At 43.1% G+C, this 19,309-nt stretch overlaps 1 protein-coding gene across 2 annotated transcripts in view; it reads right to left on the minus strand.

Moving 5' to 3' along the window:
• Positions 1-19,309, minus strand: part of RABGAP1L (RAB GTPase activating protein 1 like) — a gene marked incomplete at both ends in the record, with an annotated part of 518,644 nt that overhangs the window by 182,032 nt on the left and 317,303 nt on the right. For both annotated transcript variants that reach the window (XM_080699626.1, XM_080699625.1), the window contains one exon: positions 17,879-18,022. In XM_080699626.1, the coding sequence (XP_080555752.1) occupies positions 17,879-18,022 (144 nt within the window). The remainder of the gene's footprint in view (positions 1-17,878; positions 18,023-19,309) is intronic.

A 19,309-nucleotide genomic window follows, 5' to 3' on the forward strand; every position in this document is an offset into this window, starting at 1 on the left:
GCTAGGTTGCTGAGAGCCTTGCTAAATTGCTGAGGCTGTCAGAACCTCCAACCACAGACTCCCAAGTACTAGGATTACAGGGGTATGCCGCCATGCCCAGCTTGTTCTCAACCTTTAAATTATATCTGTAGAACTGGGGGGGTGGTGATATTTTTCTACTGTCCTACACAGGTATTTTTCCTGGGTGAAAACAGCCATGATACTTCTTCAGAGATTAACGTACAGCTAGCAGGTATGTAAGGTCAGGTAACCACGCTCAGCGCTCCCGTCAGGAGCTCAGGAGCTCCTCCCTGGTCCTCCCTCCAAACACGCGCCACAGCCACAGTCATCTCGGAAACACTGGAATCAGTCTTCTATCCCACCATAAGGAGCCTCAGTGGCTTCTCCCTGCAGCTGAGATGAGAACCTGTGTCTTCAATATGCCCACCAAACTGGTATAATTTGGGTCCTACCCACTTCTTGGCCAACTGCTGTCTGTGTTCTAGAAGTCTGGGCTTACTTTTAGATGCCCTAAAACATGCACTTCCCCCACTTGTCACTAGGATTTCTCCTACTCATCTCTCAGAACTCAGCTTTAAATGTCACTTACTCAGAGACCATCCTTGAAAGCCCAATTTAAAATAGGTTTCCTTAATATAAGATCTTGAGGCAACCTGTACTTTCCCTTCAAAGCATTTATTGTAATGTATAATCATATATATATATATATATATATATATTTATATTTGTTTGTCATCTGTATGCCTGTTAGTCTGTTAGCTCCATGGATACAAGGACATGTTCATGTGTTAACCACTGTATCTCTTAGGACTAGCTCAGCGTCAGCATACGGTGGTCCATTTCACAGACTGATTATGACCTTGCGGCTCAGCTAGCTGGTGGCTTGTTTTAAAACTGGCATGTGTTTTTCTTCTTCCTCTTTTCCTTCTTTCCATGTTAACAAGTAACATGTTCTTATCAGTTTACTGACCAAAGTAAGGAAGGGATGGTGCCAGCAAGTTCAAATAACTCATTGCAAAGGCCCTGTGGGCATGAATTATATTTTCCGATAAACACTTGGGGTGTTAACAGGGAGATTCTTTTCTCCGGGCTTTAGAAAATCAGCCTTTTCTGATCTGGGCACTGACGGGGGCACTGACTGCCTGGCCAGTGAATCAAGAGCAGAGAATTCTCTCTGAGGACTCCAGCACACCAGGGCCAGTGCCATGTCTGGGTGGCCTATCCTGGGTCCTACAAATATGGGTTGGCAGACCTTTTGTGCCATGTCCATCATGGAGCTGGTACCCGCCATAGGACATTATAAATCCTTTTCCCCTCTCGTAGAATAAAATAAAATAAAATAATAAAGGATTTATAGAACTGTTAAAAATAAAGAAAATCAGCTGTTTTTCCCTTCAACTTCTTCTCACTGAATTTCTCATTTGCTAGCAAATCAATAAAATTTCTTTTCTCTTCTCAAAGATTTGTCCAAAGTATTTCATCTGACAAATTGGAGCAAGTACTAGATTTTCAGTTAAATCTGCAAGTATTAAGAGTTCAATACTAGCTGGGTATGGTGGAACATGCTTGTAATCCCAGTTCTTGGGAGGCTGAGCCAGGAGGATCACAGATTTATGGCCAGCCTCAGTTACTTAGTGAGGCTCTCCATAACTTCGTGAGGCCCTGTTTTAAATAAAGAATAAAAAATAGGTCTGGGGGCATATCTGGGAGGTAGAATGTCCCTGGGTTCAAGCCCCAGTACCAATAAAATAAAATAAAAGAGTTCAATACTTATTCAACGAGTGAGTGGCTGACTCAATGAATCCGATGACTACCATAGCTAGATCTGGAGTGTCCCCCAAGGCTCATGTGCTGGAGGTTTGGTCCCTGATGCAGCCATATCCAGAAATGGGGCTTCAGGGACATGGCTGGCTCATGAGGGCTCTGATCTCATCAGTCATTTAAACCATTTGGTGGATTAATAAGCTGAATGGACTACTGGGAGGATGTGGAAACCATAGGCAGGAGGGGTTTGGTTGGAGGAGGAAGTTCACTGGGGCCATGGCCTGGGAACCCCGTCTTGCCCCTGGCTCCTCCTCACTTTCTCTCTCTCTCTCCCCTTCCTGACTGCCAACAGCTGGGCAGCTTCCCTCTGCCACGCCCTTCCGCCACGATGGTGTGCCTCCTCAGGCCCAGAGCGAAGGAGCTCATCAATCATGGACCGACCTCTGAAACTACAAGCCAAAAGAAGTCCTTCCTCCTCTCAGTTGCTTTGCGCAGGTACCTATCACCGTGGCGGACAGCTGGCTAATATGACGACACTTTCAGGGAGTGTCCCTGGTCCCCTAGATGTTGAGTTGCTGAGCTCTGAGCTCTTTTCTCCAGACAAAGATGAAGCCTCACTTGAAAACAGTTTGCAAGCATATGCTGCTCTTTTATTGGCTTTTCTGGCATCCTCCGAACTGCTATAAGTACTAGTCTGCCTCATATTTGTGTCTGGAATTAGACAGTCATCCACTTTCTCACTCTTTCTGTGCCTTCGAAAGTAAAGTACTTTGTTCCTTTCAAATTTCCATGTAAACCTTTAATAACCTAACCTTTAAAAGTCTAGTGATCCTGATGATGTAATACTTCACAGTAATGTATTCTATGAATTCATTTTCCCCCAAATATAAGAAGCCACATCAGAAAAATGGCTATAAAAGGAAATCTAATTAAAAATTTTGCATATATTGTATAATGTGTTCCTTCCCCCTTCGTCCCACAAAATGCAGCACTGTTAGATAATTCAGTATTATATCACATACTCATCAATGTACACTGCGGGAGTTTTTTTTTTTGTTTGTTTTTGTTTTTTTTTCTCTTTCACTGCGGGAGTTATAAAAGCACTGAATAACCCACAATGCCCGCATTTATTCTTAGTGTTTAATTCTTACTGTATCTATGGCAGCTGATATCATAACGCAATTCTCTCCGCTATCTCAGATCTATCTTTCTAAAAACATCAGCGTCACCATGCCATCAATATTATTTAAACTTTTTATGACTTCCTATTCATATAACTGCTCCCCAAACTGGGGGATGCCAAATCCCTTAGAGGGAGCAGCGAGAGGAGACGGAGAGTCAAGGTGAATATGCCGTGTCTCTCCAGACCGACAACTTTTACTCAAAAATGTGAAGAAATCTCTATCCTAAGACAACTATGGATGTATTGAGCAGCAAAATGTACTTGCAGTTTTAACAGATGATATGCAGCTTCAAAGGGGTTTTGAGTGTGGGAGACTGCCAGACACATGCTAGACGTGCAATAAGTGTGTCAAGAAGACATCATGGAGGATTTCCTTCATTCACTGCATAACTGCTGACCACACGGCAATGGAGGGATAAGCGGGGGACATTCCCTGGTTTAGATTATTGCTTATTCTTAGGTTCCCATCTCTAAAATATCGCTATTCTCAGTGGACTATTAGGAAGAAGCAAAAGAAATTGTCAATATTTGTTAATTTTGGACTTAAGAAAATAGCAGATTCCTACAATCCAGCATAACAGGAGTCTGTATTTTTGCATCTGACAACCTCAACCTGTGCCCGCGCTTTCCACAGCGTCAAGTGCCCTGACTGGCCTAAGACAGAGCAAGAGAACTGCTGGCTGGGGCTTCTGTACACAGCGAGAGCTAGTGCGCACTGAAGTCTCACAATTTGAAAGAAAGAGACTAGTTACTAGAACTCCTATGCACAGGCTGAGACACAGAGGATTCCTGCTAGCTGCGGAACTATATGGACAGAAACTTCGGACAAAAGGGAGGAATGGGGAGAAGTAGTTAAATTCATGTTTCCAGATCTGCACCGAACAAAGGGTTTGTCCCACAGTGCACACAGGGGCTCACGCGTAAGGAACCATTCTAGTATGCCGTGCGCATAAGCATGGCATCTTTAAGCTTAATTATCTATTTTTTATTGCCGAAGAAAGAAACAGGCTTTCAGTAGAGTGATGGGAATCCACCAGAAAGAATGTGAGTACCAAGCCGCACTTCTGTGTCCCTCCTCCCTCCTCCCTACCTACCTACCTACCTACCTGCCTACTTACCCACCTACCTACTGGTATTTCTGTTTCTCTCTCCTTCCTTCCTTCCTTCCTTCCTTCCTTCCTTCCTTCCTTCCTTCCTTCCTTCCTCCCTCCCTCCCTCCCTCCCTTCCTCCCTTCCTTCTTTCCTTCTGAACCCAGGGCTATTTTACCTCCAAGCTACATCCCCAGCCCTTTTTATTTTTTGTTGTAAAACAGGGTCTCACTGGAAGTCTGAAAGTCTTGCCACCCTGCCGGGGCTGGTCCCAAACCTGCGATCCTCCTGTCTGAGCCTCACAAATACTGGGATTACAGGCATGCGTTACCACACCCAGCTGACTTCTTCTTTTTTTTTTAAGGTATTTATGAATAGGATTTCTAAAAGCCTGCATTAATCTGGGGGAAGATACACTTAGAATTTCAAGGAGATATTGAAACTTAGTGTTTATAGGATACTATGTACCATTTTCCAACTTAGTGAAAGTAAACATCTGCATAAGTCCCCAGATGCTTCAGGATGGAGAAATGCAGGCCTGCCGTCACTCTGGCAACTTCTCGCTCTAAAAGGTCCCATCTCGTCCTCCTCCTGAGTCTTCTGAAATAAAACGCACACCTATTTTTAATCCCCACGTGTCCTGCTCCGCACCACTGTGAAACAGACCCAGACCACTGCTGAGGAAGTTCAGCTGCTGAATTCCGCCCCTGCTCTCCGTCAACCTGGCTGTGCTGACAGCCCCTGGGGACCTGTGACCAAAACGGCCTGGGCGGGGGGTTAACACATCGAGGTTTTTACCCCAAGAACCAACACGAAAAACAGCCACAGAGGCACGGCCGGCCATTTCCCCCAAGTTTTGTTTCTCTGAATTCATTACCTTGGACCATTAGCTTCTTCCTAGAATTTGCTACACTAATGAATTCAAAGAAACGAAGAGTGCACTATCTCACAGGCCTCTTCATCTCGCTTTTCTCTCTCCTCCAGAAAAAGGGCCGCGCGCCTGTAACATTCGAGAACTCCCGTGGGGGCAGACAGCTGCTTTGTCCTCGCTGCGGGCATCTGATGAGAATGATCAAAAGTATGCATCCTCCAACCCCAACACATCTCGATGGGTCTGTACAGACAGATGTTCACGGTTCCCTTTAATAGGAAACAAAAGCGCTGAGGGTATCTGTTAAACATGCAGATTTCTAGGGCGACACCTTCAGAGAATCTTGTCTCTAACATGGGCCTCTAGAATTTTTAGGCTTGATAAAGCACTCCCCACATGGCTACTGCACCCCACTATGTTTAACTTTTGGGGGAATTTCCAAACAGTTTCCAATGTGGCTGCACCATTTTACCCCCCCCCCCCATAATTCATGACATCTCCAATTTCTCTACATCTTCCCACCTGTTTCTGTCTAGCTTTCTGATGATAGCCATCCTAGCGGGCCTGAAGAAGTATCTCATTGTGGTTTTGACTTGCATTTTGCTCATGTCTAACGATATTAAACATCCTTTCATGCCCTTAGGGGCAATTTGCATATCTTCTTTGGGAAAATAGCAATTAAGATCCTTTCCCTATTTCCAAATTGAACTTTTTTTATTGAGTTGTAAGAATTCCTCTTTTATTCTAGATATAAGACCCTTACCACAGATGTGACTTGCAAATCCTTTTTCCCACATGATTTCCCCCAGATTCTTGGCCGGTTTTATCAGCACCCTTGAGACACCCACAGGGATTTCACATCGGCGGCTCTGGGTGTCGACCGTCCTCTCTCAGCCTGCTATCACTGGAGGACTGTTTTGTTGTTGCTAGAACAGCGTGTGAAGACACACGTCAATACTAAGGCTCTCGAAATGGAAGGGCTTGTTAATGTTAGGAGCTGAGTGGGCGCTAACCGTGGCGGCAGATAAGCCAGGGCGGTGGACTCGCTCCTCTACCATCCCCTTCTCACACACTGCACCTTCCTTCTGGCACTCGGCGGCCAAGAGTGGAGGACGGTCCTTGTACTACAAGTCTGAGGAATGAGGCAAGAATCCTCAGGGCACAGTGATGCCAACAGGTGGTCACTCCACTTCGGTGGAGAGAACTGTCCACCTGACTCATGATGGGGAGAGCTTGGGGGGCAGTGCTATAGGTTTTCTTTCCCTCTCTTCTTTATTCTGATAAGATCTGAAAAACTATGCAAGGTAAAACTGAGTACCTGAAATAGAGGCCAAATCCTCAGAAAATGACAAGGGGAAGGAGTGAAAGCGAAGGGCCAGAGACAGGGAGCTGGAGGGGCCAGTAAGAGAGAGAAGGCTTCCCAGAGGGGCTGCTGGAGCTTCTACAAAGGGGGCTGAATGTGAGAGTTGGGGTTGCCCTGGAGAGCAGGTGGGAGGGGGAGGATGCTACCCCGCCTGCTCCCCCTGACAACCACAGGTGCCTGGAGCTTGGGGAACACTCACTCTATCCCCCTTCGGGACTCACTGGGGCGACCCATCTCGAGTAGCGGTGGGCGCTGGACTGTATCCTTCAGTACTGGAATGTATCGTTACACTTTTCTGATATTAAAGAGGAGTGCCTCCAAGAACAAGAAGAGTTTGTAAAATTTCCATGTCGTTGACTAGGAGACATAAACAGAAAGCAACAATACTGATTTTGGGGGAAAAAAAGTTCTGGAGCATGATTACGTTACACACTGGATTGAGCAGAGAAGGTAGCAGGTGGTTTCTAAAGGTGATCTGTTTTTTCAGAAGCCTGAAAATTGCTCCTGTCAAGTGGATTTCATCGTGTGTGTGTGTGTGTGTGTGTGTGTGTGTGTGTGTGTGTGTGTATGGTACTGGAGGTGGAACTCTGAGGCTTTCTACCCCCAGACTACACTCCCAGACCTTTTTTTTAATATTTTATTTGGAAACAGGGTCTCACTAAGTTGCTGAGAGCCTCACTAAGTAGCTGAGGCTGGCTTTGAACCCGTGCGATCCTCCTGTCTCAGCCTCCCAAGCGCAGGGATTACAAGTGTGTGCCACCACTCCCGGCTGATTGTGATCAGCAATACTGGTTTCAACCCATCAACATTTATTTTAAGCTATTTACTTTTCAAGTTGAAAAATTATTAGCTATTAAGACAAAAGATGCTTTGAGTCTATTTAATGGAAAAACAGGAGGCACGTAATCTAGGTATTTTTTGGTACTATAACATATCTATTTCCAGCCTTTTACAGTCATATGTTACTATTTATAAATTTGGGTATGTTGATGCATACTTGTTATCCCAGTATTTGAGAGACTGAGACAGGAGGATCATGAATTGGAGATCAGCCTCAGCAATTTATGGAGCCCTCTGCAAGTTAGTGAATCCCTGGTTCAAAAAAAGGGGGGGATGTGGGTATAGTTCAGAGGTAAAATAGTCCTGGGTTCAGTCCCCAATACAACTAACTAAATATATAATAAATAAATAAATAAATAATTTAAAATCAATTTATAGAGTAACAGAAATTCTGAAACTAAGGACACACTAATTTCCCCCTGTATTAAGAACTCTGATGGACACAATGGACTCAGAACCAGCTGTCAGATAGCAAGCCAGGAGACTAGCCTAAAGTAGTATGTACTGACTTCACTGGAATAAAACGAGCATGACCATACCATGCCTTAAGTAAGAAGTACATGGTTAGATGCTTTAAGTACCTTATATAAGAAGCAACTAAATGCCTTAAATAAGAAACAACTACCAGGCTTTGACATGGCCCAAGCCGTAATCCAATGGGTCAACAAGCCAGTGGACCAGCCGGAAATTGTTCTATTCAATTATGGGATATTTTTCTGGCATTATTCCTCAGAAAAGAAGAGCTAAATGGGCTACCCTGCTAGAACATGGACGAAAAGCAAAATGTCAAGTGGACTTCTGATAAATAAGAGCCTCTGAATGCTCTGGTGAGGTAGCCCGAGAGCAGCCGACAGACGGTCCTATCACACTTCTTCTGAACTAATGCAATCAGCGATTCTAGAACGGGGAGCTGGACAGCACGGGCTGGCAGCAATTCTAGTACTGGTATGTCTCCACCGAATTACGAGGCCCTGGGGCAGTGAGGAAAAGGTCAAAGCATCATTTGGTTAAAAGGCCACACAAGGGATGCGGATAATAAAGTACCTGGGAAGGGCAGCCAGGAAGGATGCCGGGGCGAGCAGCGATTTATCATGGAGAGATCCGGCTACACACAGCAGGAGCCTGGGAACGAGAGCAACGGTCTTGGAACGAGACCCCCAGACCCGATGCTGAGAACTGTGAGACCTCAGCCTTCAAACGGCAGGAGGTAATGAGGGTTGCTTAAGAGACACAAAAGCAGCTGCTTATTTGCTATGGAGATGAAGGACAAGAACAATCAGAATCCCTGGCTGTGTGAATTAAAAAAAAAAAAAACCCTCTTTCAGCTGGGCGTGGTGGCACACACTTGTAATCCCCGCGCTTGGGAGGCTGAGACAGGAGGATCGCGCAGGTTCGAAGCCAGCCTCAGCTACTCAGTGAGGCTCTCAGCAACTTAGTGAGACCCTGTTTCCAAATAAAATACAAAAAAGGTCTGGGAGTATAGCCCGGAGGTAGAAAGCCTCTGGGTTCCACCCCTAGTACCACCAAAAAATAAAAAATAAGAATAAATAAAACCTCTTTCTAAATTGGCCAGTTATCCAAGGAAAACGGAGGCCAGCTCTGTGCCTGGAGCAGAACAAGGTATGTCATTTCTAGTACAGCGTGTGGCCCGACATCCTCTTCTTGTTCATAAAGCCGACCAGAATCCTATCCTCAAATCTGAGACAAGCAGGAAGCTTGAGAATCTTCCAGCTAAAACGGGGTCTGTCTGAGCAGGATAGCAACAGCAAGTAACTCCTCTTTACTAGAAGGTTTCATTTCCAGTTTATTGCCAAGGGGTACTGTACAGCCCTTGTTTATAAATGAGAGGACTGTCGTTACTAAAACCACAGCGTAGGTCTCTCGACAAGTTATCACCTAAAATGATGCCCTCACAATGCAATCTGCACACAATAAAAAGCATTCTAATACTGCACGTAGTTTGCAGGTACTCATTAAGATAATTTACATAGGTCAACACCCGCCTGCTAAAAGTATGCCATGAAAATGGTTTGGAAAAATGATCTGGAATACGGCAACCATTTCAAGTCCAAGGAGCAAAGAACATTTTTAAAAGTTATACCCTATTTTACAATTCCATTCCCCACTCTAATTAAATAAATACCTACAGCCTGGTTTATTTGTTTTTTTTGTTTGTTTTTTGGTGGTATTGGGGTTCCCGGAAGCCATTCTACCTCCGGGCTACACTCCCAGACCTATTTTATACTTTTTTTTTTTTTAAATTTGGAAACAGGGTCTCCTAAGCCAGCACGGCTGACTTCGAACCTGCGCGATCCTCCTGTCTCCGCCTCCCAAGCGCGGGGATTGCAAGTATGTGCCACCGTGCCCGGCTAACAGCCTGTTTTTAAGATGCATGAATTTTATTTAGTAAATACTAGATGTATCGAATTTAAACCTACAAGCCACATACACACTAGAAGTACTTTATTATGCCATCTTCACCAGTGTGCCTTCTTAGGAAATCTGCCCCCATATACAGCTCTTGCTAAGTAGGCTGAGGTCATGTGACTCGCCCTGGTCCAATCCCTTGCACTGGCCCCAGATGATACAAACCTATCACCTATGACTAAGCAGACTTTTTTTTATTTTTTATTTTTGCAGTACTGAGGATTGAATCCAGGGAAATCTACTGAGCTGAATTTCTAGCCTTTTTTATTTTGAGACAAAGTCTTGCTAATTTACCCAGGTTGGCCTTGAAAATGTGATTTTCCTGCCTCAGCCTCACAAGTCACTGGGATTATGGGCATGCACCACTGTGCCCAGCCATGTAGAATTACTCTAAAATATGTATAAGACCAACTGGGTGCCATGGCACAAACCTGTAATCCCAGTACTGGGGAGGCCGAGACAAGAAGATCGCAAGTTCAAGGCCAGCTTTAGCAAGTTAGGGAGATACTGTTTCAAAATAAAAGGGGCTGGGGTGAGCCCGGTATGGTGGTACACACCTGTAATCCCGGTACTTGGGAGGCTGAGACAGAAAGATTACACATTTGCAGCCAGCCGCCACTTAATGAGGCCCTCTGGACCTTATGGAGTCCCTGTTTCACAACAAGAATAAAATAGCGTTGAGTATAGCTGATAGCTGATAGAATAATAGCTGATAGAATAATAGCTGAGAGATAGAATGTCTCTGGGTTCAAGTCCCAGCACCACACAAAACAATAAAGATGAGTGAGAGTATAGCTGAGTCACACAACACCCTTGAGTTTAGTACCACGCGCGTGCGCACGTGCACACACACACACACACACACACTCACACACACTGTGTAAGACCAATCAAATTCTTCCAGGAATTTTCTCTAACAGAAACATGAAGAGATTGCTAAATGTTATTGGCATAAGAGCGGAAATACCATGAAGACCTTTCTGAGATATTTTTATGCCTTTTACAAACCAAAGCCACAAAGAAGTAGGTCAGGAAAGGAGAGGCCGTCTGATTCACAGAGTGATGGGTGGCCTGGCACGGCTTTGGGGCTGTCCTTCCTGGGGAGCACGGTCCCCAGGATTTCCTCTAGAGTCAGAATAAACCGCCACTGGATTTGAGCTACTATGTCTGGGTTTCTGTTTCTTAAAATATCTTAACTAAAGTGAAGGGAATTCCTAAAGGCATTGACTTACTGTCCTTGTACAACTCAAGAGGTCTATTATTTTTTAGCCTGTAAGACTTAAGTGACAGTGATTAGAATGATCAGCATATTTTTGTCCACTGATACTTCATTCCTATTTTCTTCAACAGATATTTTGTGTGTAGCTATCACATGTCAAGTTATATACTAGGGATTGAGTAGTACCGAAAAAAGGTCTTTCTTTTTAAAAATTCATAACCTACTCGGTGAAAAAGACATTTAGAAAAATGCAAAGTAGATAAATAAATGATCACTAACTACAGGGCAACATTGGAAAAGGTAAAAGGAAGGACCCGTTTAAGGGAGAGATCAAGTGGGCGTGGTGCTGTGTGCCTGTGATCCCAGTACTTGGGAGGCTGAGACAGGAGGTTTGCGGCCAGCCTCAGCTACTTCATGAAGCCCTCTGCAATTCAGTGAGACCCTGTTTCAAAATTTAAAAAATAAAATAAAATAAAATAGGGCTGGGAGTGTGGCTTGGAAGTACCCTGTTTTAAAATTAAAAAAAAATAAAATAAAATAGGGCTGGGAGTGTGGCTTGGAGGTAGAATGTCCCAGATTCTATCCCTTTACACACACACACACACACACACACACACACACACACACACACACTTAATGAGCGATCAAGGAACACTTCTTAGAGGAAGTGGCCGGTAAAGGGTAAAGAACATGTTTTAGGCACAAGGGAAAAAACACAAATGTTTTCAACTTTGGAAAGGCCAGTCTGGAGGTGCAGGGAGCGATAAAAAGAAGACAGACTCTGAGACATCATTGTGGGGAAAGGAAGGGCAAGACTACCGACCCAGCGCGCAAAACAATCTAAGTATTATGTGCTGGCAAACCACACAAGGGTTTTCAGCAGAGGAGTGACGCGATCTGATAGGTGGTGTGTAGAATTCTCTGCGGATGCTTGGGAGGATAATGAGGATAAAAGAGCCAGGAAGATCAGTGTGAAGACCGTTAGGAGGTTACTGACCGAGAGATGATGCCGACTAGGGCAGAGGAGGAAAGATTAAGCCTTATTTTGGAGATAGACTTGATAAGCCTGTGAGCATAATAATATTTTCCAAATACGTTCAATTGCAAATTGTTCAGAGATACATGTGCATGTAATAAAAATCTAAGCATGCACAGGAACGCTACATGCTGAATTCTGTACATCAGTTCTTTGGGGAAGGCAAAAGGGTGTGGTCAGGAAGAGAAAAATATAAAGCTTTTCATTCTTGTTGGTACTGTTTTATTTCTTAACCGGTCAGATATGAGTGGAGTGTATGTCTTAAAGCTTCCTTGAGTTTTTTTTAAATATTTAGTCATAAACTTAAAAAGCATATGTCTAGTTTATTCAATCCATGTATACATATTTTAACTGCTCTGAGTTTTTCTGCAATCAAAAAATATACTAAAAAGTAACTTCATTTACCATAATTGATTAGGAACTGAAATTTTTTTTTTAGTGGACAAAAACCTACCACCACAGAACATTAAGTCAGTGAACCCTGTTCTGATCATGAGTACTAAGCACATCGCCTTTCATTTCTTTAGTTTATTGCCATCTATTTTATTTCACTGTGGCAATAGTAAATAGAAATGAAATTGTAGAGACAGTTTTTTGGGTCCTGAAGATTTCTGTGGAAAAGTAAAACTTTCAAATCGCCCCTACGGTTCTTTGTTGGTTAGCCATGGCCTTGCCCTGTCCCCTTCTACTCTTGTAGCCAATTATTTCTCTTAAGAGTTTTCAGAAATGAGTGTTTGGTAAGGGCTTAATATTCCTTATATCAGCTCATGCCAATGAGTTTTTCTGGGAGGCCTCGGGGGTAAAAAGAGAGAATGTTATATAATGAATCTACTCTTCAGCTAACTTCAGAGGACTGCCTTGAAAGGGGAATCATCCCTGGTGGTATTTAATCAGATAATGTAGAACTGTCATTTTTTCATCATCCTAAGAAGAACACAGAAGCAGAAGCAGAAGATGCACTCTAATTTGAAGGGTCAATGATTTCCTTAAATTTTGTGAAATACCAAGTTACTATATAAAGCTGTATATATTTGGTGCTCTAAAAATTGAACTATCTGGGAAGTCAACTTCAAACACCAGCTGTCAGTTACCTGTCAGGACTAAGAGAAATCTTGGAGTTTTCTGCGTGTCTTTTATATGAAGGAAAAGGGGAAGAGGAAAAGAAACATGTTGGAGAGAAATTACTGGAATCATTACTGAGAAAGGAATAGAATGAAATTTCCCTTAAGGTCACTGGGTGAAATTTTGCTTTGAGCAAAGAAACCCCTCAGGTGTGTGTGGGGGTTAGAAGACTAGTAACCTGGAGAAAGTAAGAAGCAACTTGAAGGGCTGTAGCTGAGCAGCACGCAGAGCCGCATTATTAATCACGGGGATGCAGGCCCAGTGCTAAACATTTTACATCGCAGTCTCATTTAGTCCTTAACACAGCCTGGGAGCTAGGCTCTCAGTTCCCATCTGTAGGCAACCTCAGAAATCAAGTGAATCACTCGGATCACTGAACGCTGTTTAATTGTAATCTGACCCAGGGTCTATCTAAAAGCACAACCTGCCCTTGACCACCTTTACTGCATAAAACCAATTCAGAGGGAAAGGCTCGCGCTCTTTCATAACGTGCTTGGCCAGTTATGTCTTTGACTTGAACATGTGCGTGTCCCAACCAGCGATTCCACCCGTCGGTGTTCGCCCACACAAGTGCTACCTACATTCACCTCCAAACGAGTTCAAGAGCGTCCACAGCGACGCTTACACGGAAACAACTTAACCATCCATCCTCGGGGGAATGGGAAACAGATAAACTACCCTCTAGTCACACAGAGCGATGAACAGAGACGCAAGGAAAAAGAAAATTGTGTGACTATAATTACTTAAGCTAGAAAAGTAATGGAGGGTAGGGAAAGTCCAGCCGGGGTCACTCCTTAGGGGCGCAGCTACTGAAAAGGGCAGTAAGGGGGGGCCTCTCAAATGCAAATGATTCTCGCTTTTCCGATATGGGTGCTGGTTACCTTAGGATGTCCATTTTGTGGGAAAACACCAAGATTTATAATATTTTTCTACATTTTCTTTTAGTCTATTATATGTCCAGAAAAAGTTAATTTAAGAAGTACAATGTTTTTATTCTTGGTGGTTAACATCACAATGTTTACGCTGTAAATGCTAATACATTTAGCCTTTCTCTTATCTCTCCAAAGTTATAAAGGCAGACCATAAAACATAGGCTTAAAATGATTTTTGTTTGAATTGCTGGCTAAAAGACAACCTACAGAGGGTTCTATTCATCTTAACATTAGACAATGTATTTCTTTTGGGATCCTGTTGTCATCTGTCTTCAAGCAGACAAGAGAATTAACCTGGTTACCATATATTTGGGTTTAGGTAAACATTTTAAATAAAACTATTAATAACTTAGACTTCTTTTTTACTCAGACTGTGTTGTCAGAGTCTATAAGATTATTCATTTTCTGCTAAATTAACTTTATAGTCTTAGTCTCAGGATAAATGAGGAGATCTTTAAAAGCACACAATTAAGGAAAGCGTGACACGACAATATACCTTCAAGGTCTCCAATTTAATGTCCCTCCTTTTCTCTTTGCAGTAGAATCGTTGGGTGACATACAAGATACTTTGTGGACATATATGTGTATATATGTAAACATACATACATATATATATATGTGTATATATATATATATATATACACATATATATATATGTATATTTATTGTCAGAAAGATGGACTTTGAAAAACCAACACTCCCATCTGAGAATTTTCCAGCCCTCCATTTGCAACTAAATATTAATTTAAACCATTAAGATTTGAGCTACTTTCTGAAAAAAGAGAAAACCTGACAAAAAACAACCACCAAGCAAATGATCTATTTAAGACTCTGTTGACATTTCCTCTCTCGGAACACTTGATCACCTATGAAAGAATAGCTTTTGATATAAATATTTGATTAACTACAAGAAGGACAGGGCAAAGAGAAAACACAGACAGGCAGGAAGTAAAAGTTTATTCAAAATTTCCTTTGCAAAATAATCCTTGACAAAGACGAGTTAGTGGAAAGAATGAACATCCTGAAACACACTACAATTCTGTTTCCAGTAAGGTTTATTTTTTATTTTTTTGTGGTACTGGTGGGTGGAACCCAGGGGCTTTCTACCTCCGGGCTATACTCCCCAGACCTATTTTATAGTTTATTTGGAAACAGGGTCTCCCTAAGTTGCCGAGAGCCTCACTCAGTAGCTGAGGCTGGCTTCGAACCTGCGCGATCCTCCTGTCTCCGCCTCCCAAGCGCGGGGATTACAAGCGTGCCCACCGCACCCGGCTGTCCAGTAAGGTTGATTTTGAAGAGCTACTTCACTCTGCATTCCCTGGATATCATGATGCTGTGATTGCAACTTTCCCCACATTGTAAGAAAGCAATGCAACAACCACAGAGTAAAGGTTCCAGGGGAGAGGAAGCAACTTCTAGGATGCCTTTTCTCATTTTAAGGAACACTGTGATCCTTCACCCACTGTGACTGTGAATCACAGCAGACACGTGACGACGGCTCAGAAGTCGGCCTCGCCTTCTGTATCGGGAATGTTGCTATTTTTCTTAGCAACCGGCATTAGAAGTTCAAGTACCTTCAAGATGGAATTTCCTGCAAACCCTAGATTCGAGGTTCCAGGAGGTCCTCGAGGCCAGGTGAGCCCTGCTCAGGAAGAGCCGGCTTCACAGGGCCACCATGCTGGCGAGCTGAGCCACGCATTCCTCCTCACCAAGAGATCAGGGAGCCAATGTGGCTGAACGATGAAGCACATTAATTTGATTCCCTTTTCTCTAATGAACACCATAGAACTAATCTAGTATGAAATTAGATAAACTTGGAAAAAATGTGAAGCAATGATAATAAATATTTGTAAGCTCATATTATACATAATGCAAAAACCATTAAAGTGTCATAACCCCATTTTCTGTTTTATGCCATGAAATACTAATCTTAATTCAGTATCTAATAATGTCTATGAACATGCATTTATCAAAACTGACTTTCAGTATCAGCTTACTTTAAGATTACAGAACTCAAAGGTATTAATTTAATGTTTACCTTTTAAAGATTACTGAACTTCAATAAGGGAGTTAGAACCGTTCGCCAATATGGCCAACCAAAGGAAGGTTCATCTTAGTATAAATGTCTAAACTTGCTCTTTGTTATTTGTTTGCTTGTGGTACTGGGGATTGAACCCAGGGGCATTCTACCTCTGAGTTATACCTTAAGCCCTATTTTACTATTTACTTTGAAACAGGGTCTCACTAAGTTGCTGAGGGCCTCACTAAGTTGCTGAGGCTGGCCTCGAAGCTCTAATCCTCCCGTCTCAGCCTCCCAAGTACTGGGATTATAAGCACGTATCACCACACCCACCTTGTTGGTTCTGAATAAGGTTTTGGCTTCTAATTCAGAATTCGTTTTTTAGGTTATATTTAGAATGGCATTTTACAAACAAATTTGTAAATAAAATGAAGAGAAGGATTAAGGTATTATCAATCAGCTTTTCTAGCTATTACATATTCAGGACTCAAGAACCTGAATATGAATTCACTTTGCTATGAACCCAGAAAATTACTCAGTCCTTCTTTATCAACATGTCATAAGTGGTTCTGAATGTCACGTGCTTCTGCAACCCACAGGTCCTATGCAACCTCTAAGAGGAGCCTTGAAGGGCAAAAGCCCAGCCAGCCGTGCTTGCATAAAAAGTGATTTCTGTGGTGGTAGGCTGAGAAACAACGCTGTCACATTTCATACAGGGCACATGTTTTATCTTTTCAATTTTTTTTTTTTGTGGTACTGGGGATGGCACCCAGGGACTTTCTACCTCCCAGCTACATCCCCGGCTCTATTTTTTATTCTTTATTTTGAAACAGGGTCTCACTGAGTTACAAAGGGCCTCACTAAGTAGCTGAGGCCATCAGTGAACTGTGATCCTCCTGTTTCAGCCTCCTGAATGCTGGGATTAAAAATTCTTATGCTTACACTTAACTTGTAATTTATAGGGTGATTAAGGTGGTTAATCTTTTATGGAAGTATAATTTTACCTTAAAACTAGAGTAGTATAAATCAGTATAGATCATAATAAACTTATACATATATTTATACTCTTAATTACTCCAGCAGAGCATAGCTATACTTTTATCTCCTATTAAAACGACATACTTTTCATCCAGCAATTTTCCTATCATGCTAATTGTCAAACATTTTGATGGGCAATATAAAATGTGTGTGTAAAATTACTTATTTCTTTAAAAGAGTCAAGTAGGGTTGGGGTATAGCTCAGTGGCATAGCACCTATCTAAAATGAATGATGCCCTGGATTCTATCCCCAAAACGCCACCAAGAAAGAGTAAAGTAAATAAATATAGTCACCCAAGAAACTAGAAACAATAAAACAAGTATATAAACATTAAATTAATTTTGAAAATGAATCGTTAGAATATTCTATTGTCTAAAAATACAATCAGGCTGGGTTGTAGCTCTGTGGTAGAATGCTTGCCTGGCATACACACAGCCCTGGGTTTGGTCCCCTGCACCACACACACACACACACACACACACACACACACACACACACACAAAACAAAACAAAATAAAAATATAATTATATCACCTTAAACTTAAGCTCATCATTTTCCCATCACCTGGCAGGAGCCTCAAATATCATATGCACAGGGGTATCTTATGAGAAATTAGTTCCTGCAAAAATCTCAGTCACAATCCCTATCGAAGTATAATTGCATGAATGTTAAAACACCTAATTCTAAATTCATTTATTTAAAAGCCTGCTATATTGGTAACACATTATTGTACAGATACGAACAAGTTATAAACTTAATTATACAAATGTAACCACCTCCCTTTCCTTCATAGGATTCCCAGATGCCCTCATTGGCACCAATAATAAATGTGCACGTAAAAGAGTCTTAAATACCCGGACAGAACTTTCGTTCAGTGAAGATGGCTTAATAACTGCACAAAGAAAATAAAGACGGAAACCGCCTTCAGCGAACGCTGTCCCTGGGGCCAGGGAGGGCAGGGGAGCGGCCTACCTCGCAGAGCAGCAGGTCGATGATGTGGAAGACCATGCAGAGCGGGAACTTGGCGGTGAAGAGCGTCAGGAACCACTGGGACGCGTACATGTGGGCCTCCAGGCTCAGCTCGCAGAAGTGGCTGTGCAGGTCCGGCAGCTGCTCCTGCAAGTGAGAGTGAGAACTGCTGGAGAGGGACGCCCAGGGAGCGCCGCCACCGCTGCCGCGCACAATCAGATCCCACGGCCGCTTTCCGGTATTTCTGCCTTTGGTTGCATTTCTTGTTGACTACGCCGGTGTGATAACATGAGAGCAGAATGGAGCGCCTAACAGACACTGAGACAAGTAGGGACTTGCTCTAAGCGCACAGGAAGGCAGCCCTCGCCCTCTTGGCTGTTCTTGGGAAACGCTGGTCTGACAGACCGCCTGTCGTCTAATGAACATCTCGACTTCAGGGTTAAGGCAGAGTGGGGTGCCCCTCTGGGGGTTCATCTTTCACCTCACTAGAAACGTGTCTTCTCTTTGGACAACATCTGGAATAGGCCTCATCTGGGGGCCGTGATATCATTTCAGTACATTCTGGGCACTTGGAAAACTCCCGAGCATAACTAAATGTTGAAAGCCTGTCTTCAGCATACCGACAATGGCAAAGCCAAAGCCGTGCAGGTGGACCGTGAAATACTGAGCGCCTCAGAAAAACGTCCTTATCCTAGCTCCACCCTCCTCCCGAGTCCAACCAGCAGGTGCGCCGCAAAAACATGAAAGCCGTGGTGCCAAGGACTGGCAAGGATGTTTCTTCCCCTCCCTCCCTCCTCCCCTCCTCCTCCTTGCTTTCTTCTTTTCTCCCTCTTCTCCCTCGTTCCTTCTCCCCCCTTTCTTTTCTTCCTTCTTTCTTTGTACTGGGAATTGATCCCTGGGGCATTCTACCTCTAAGCTATACTCCAGCTCTTTTTTAAAATTTCTTATTTCTTATTTTGAAACAGGATCTGACTTTTCCCTTTTCATTCACAAAGTTCCTATTTTCCCCTCAGGTCCGTTTTGCTGCGGGCTTGGAAGTCAAATAAGTGTATGTAGTGAATGGAGGATGAGTCCGTGGTCCTGGGAAGAAACTCAACCCTATCTTTCTATTGTCACAATTGGCCACATATCATCACAAAGACAGAGGCGAGGATATGCAAAAGACCACATATATGTGTTTTTATAAACAGGCCACAAAAACAAAATAAACCTTTCTTGTTGTTTGTATGGTACTGGGAATTTAACTCGAGGACATTCTACTTCTGAGCTAGAACCCCAGCCCTTATATCTCCCTATATTTTTTGAAATAAGGTCTCTCTGTTTCTGAGAGTCTTGCTACACGTCCGAGGCTGGCTGTGAACCTACGATCCTCTTGTCTCAGCTTTCCCACTACTGGGACTGCAGGTGTGCACCACCACGCCTGGCTAAAAGAAA

The sequence above is a fragment of the Muscardinus avellanarius genome (genome assembly GCF_963383645.1).
Source record: "Muscardinus avellanarius genome assembly, chromosome: 7".
NCBI classification, from domain to species: domain Eukaryota; kingdom Metazoa; phylum Chordata; class Mammalia; order Rodentia; family Gliridae; genus Muscardinus; species Muscardinus avellanarius.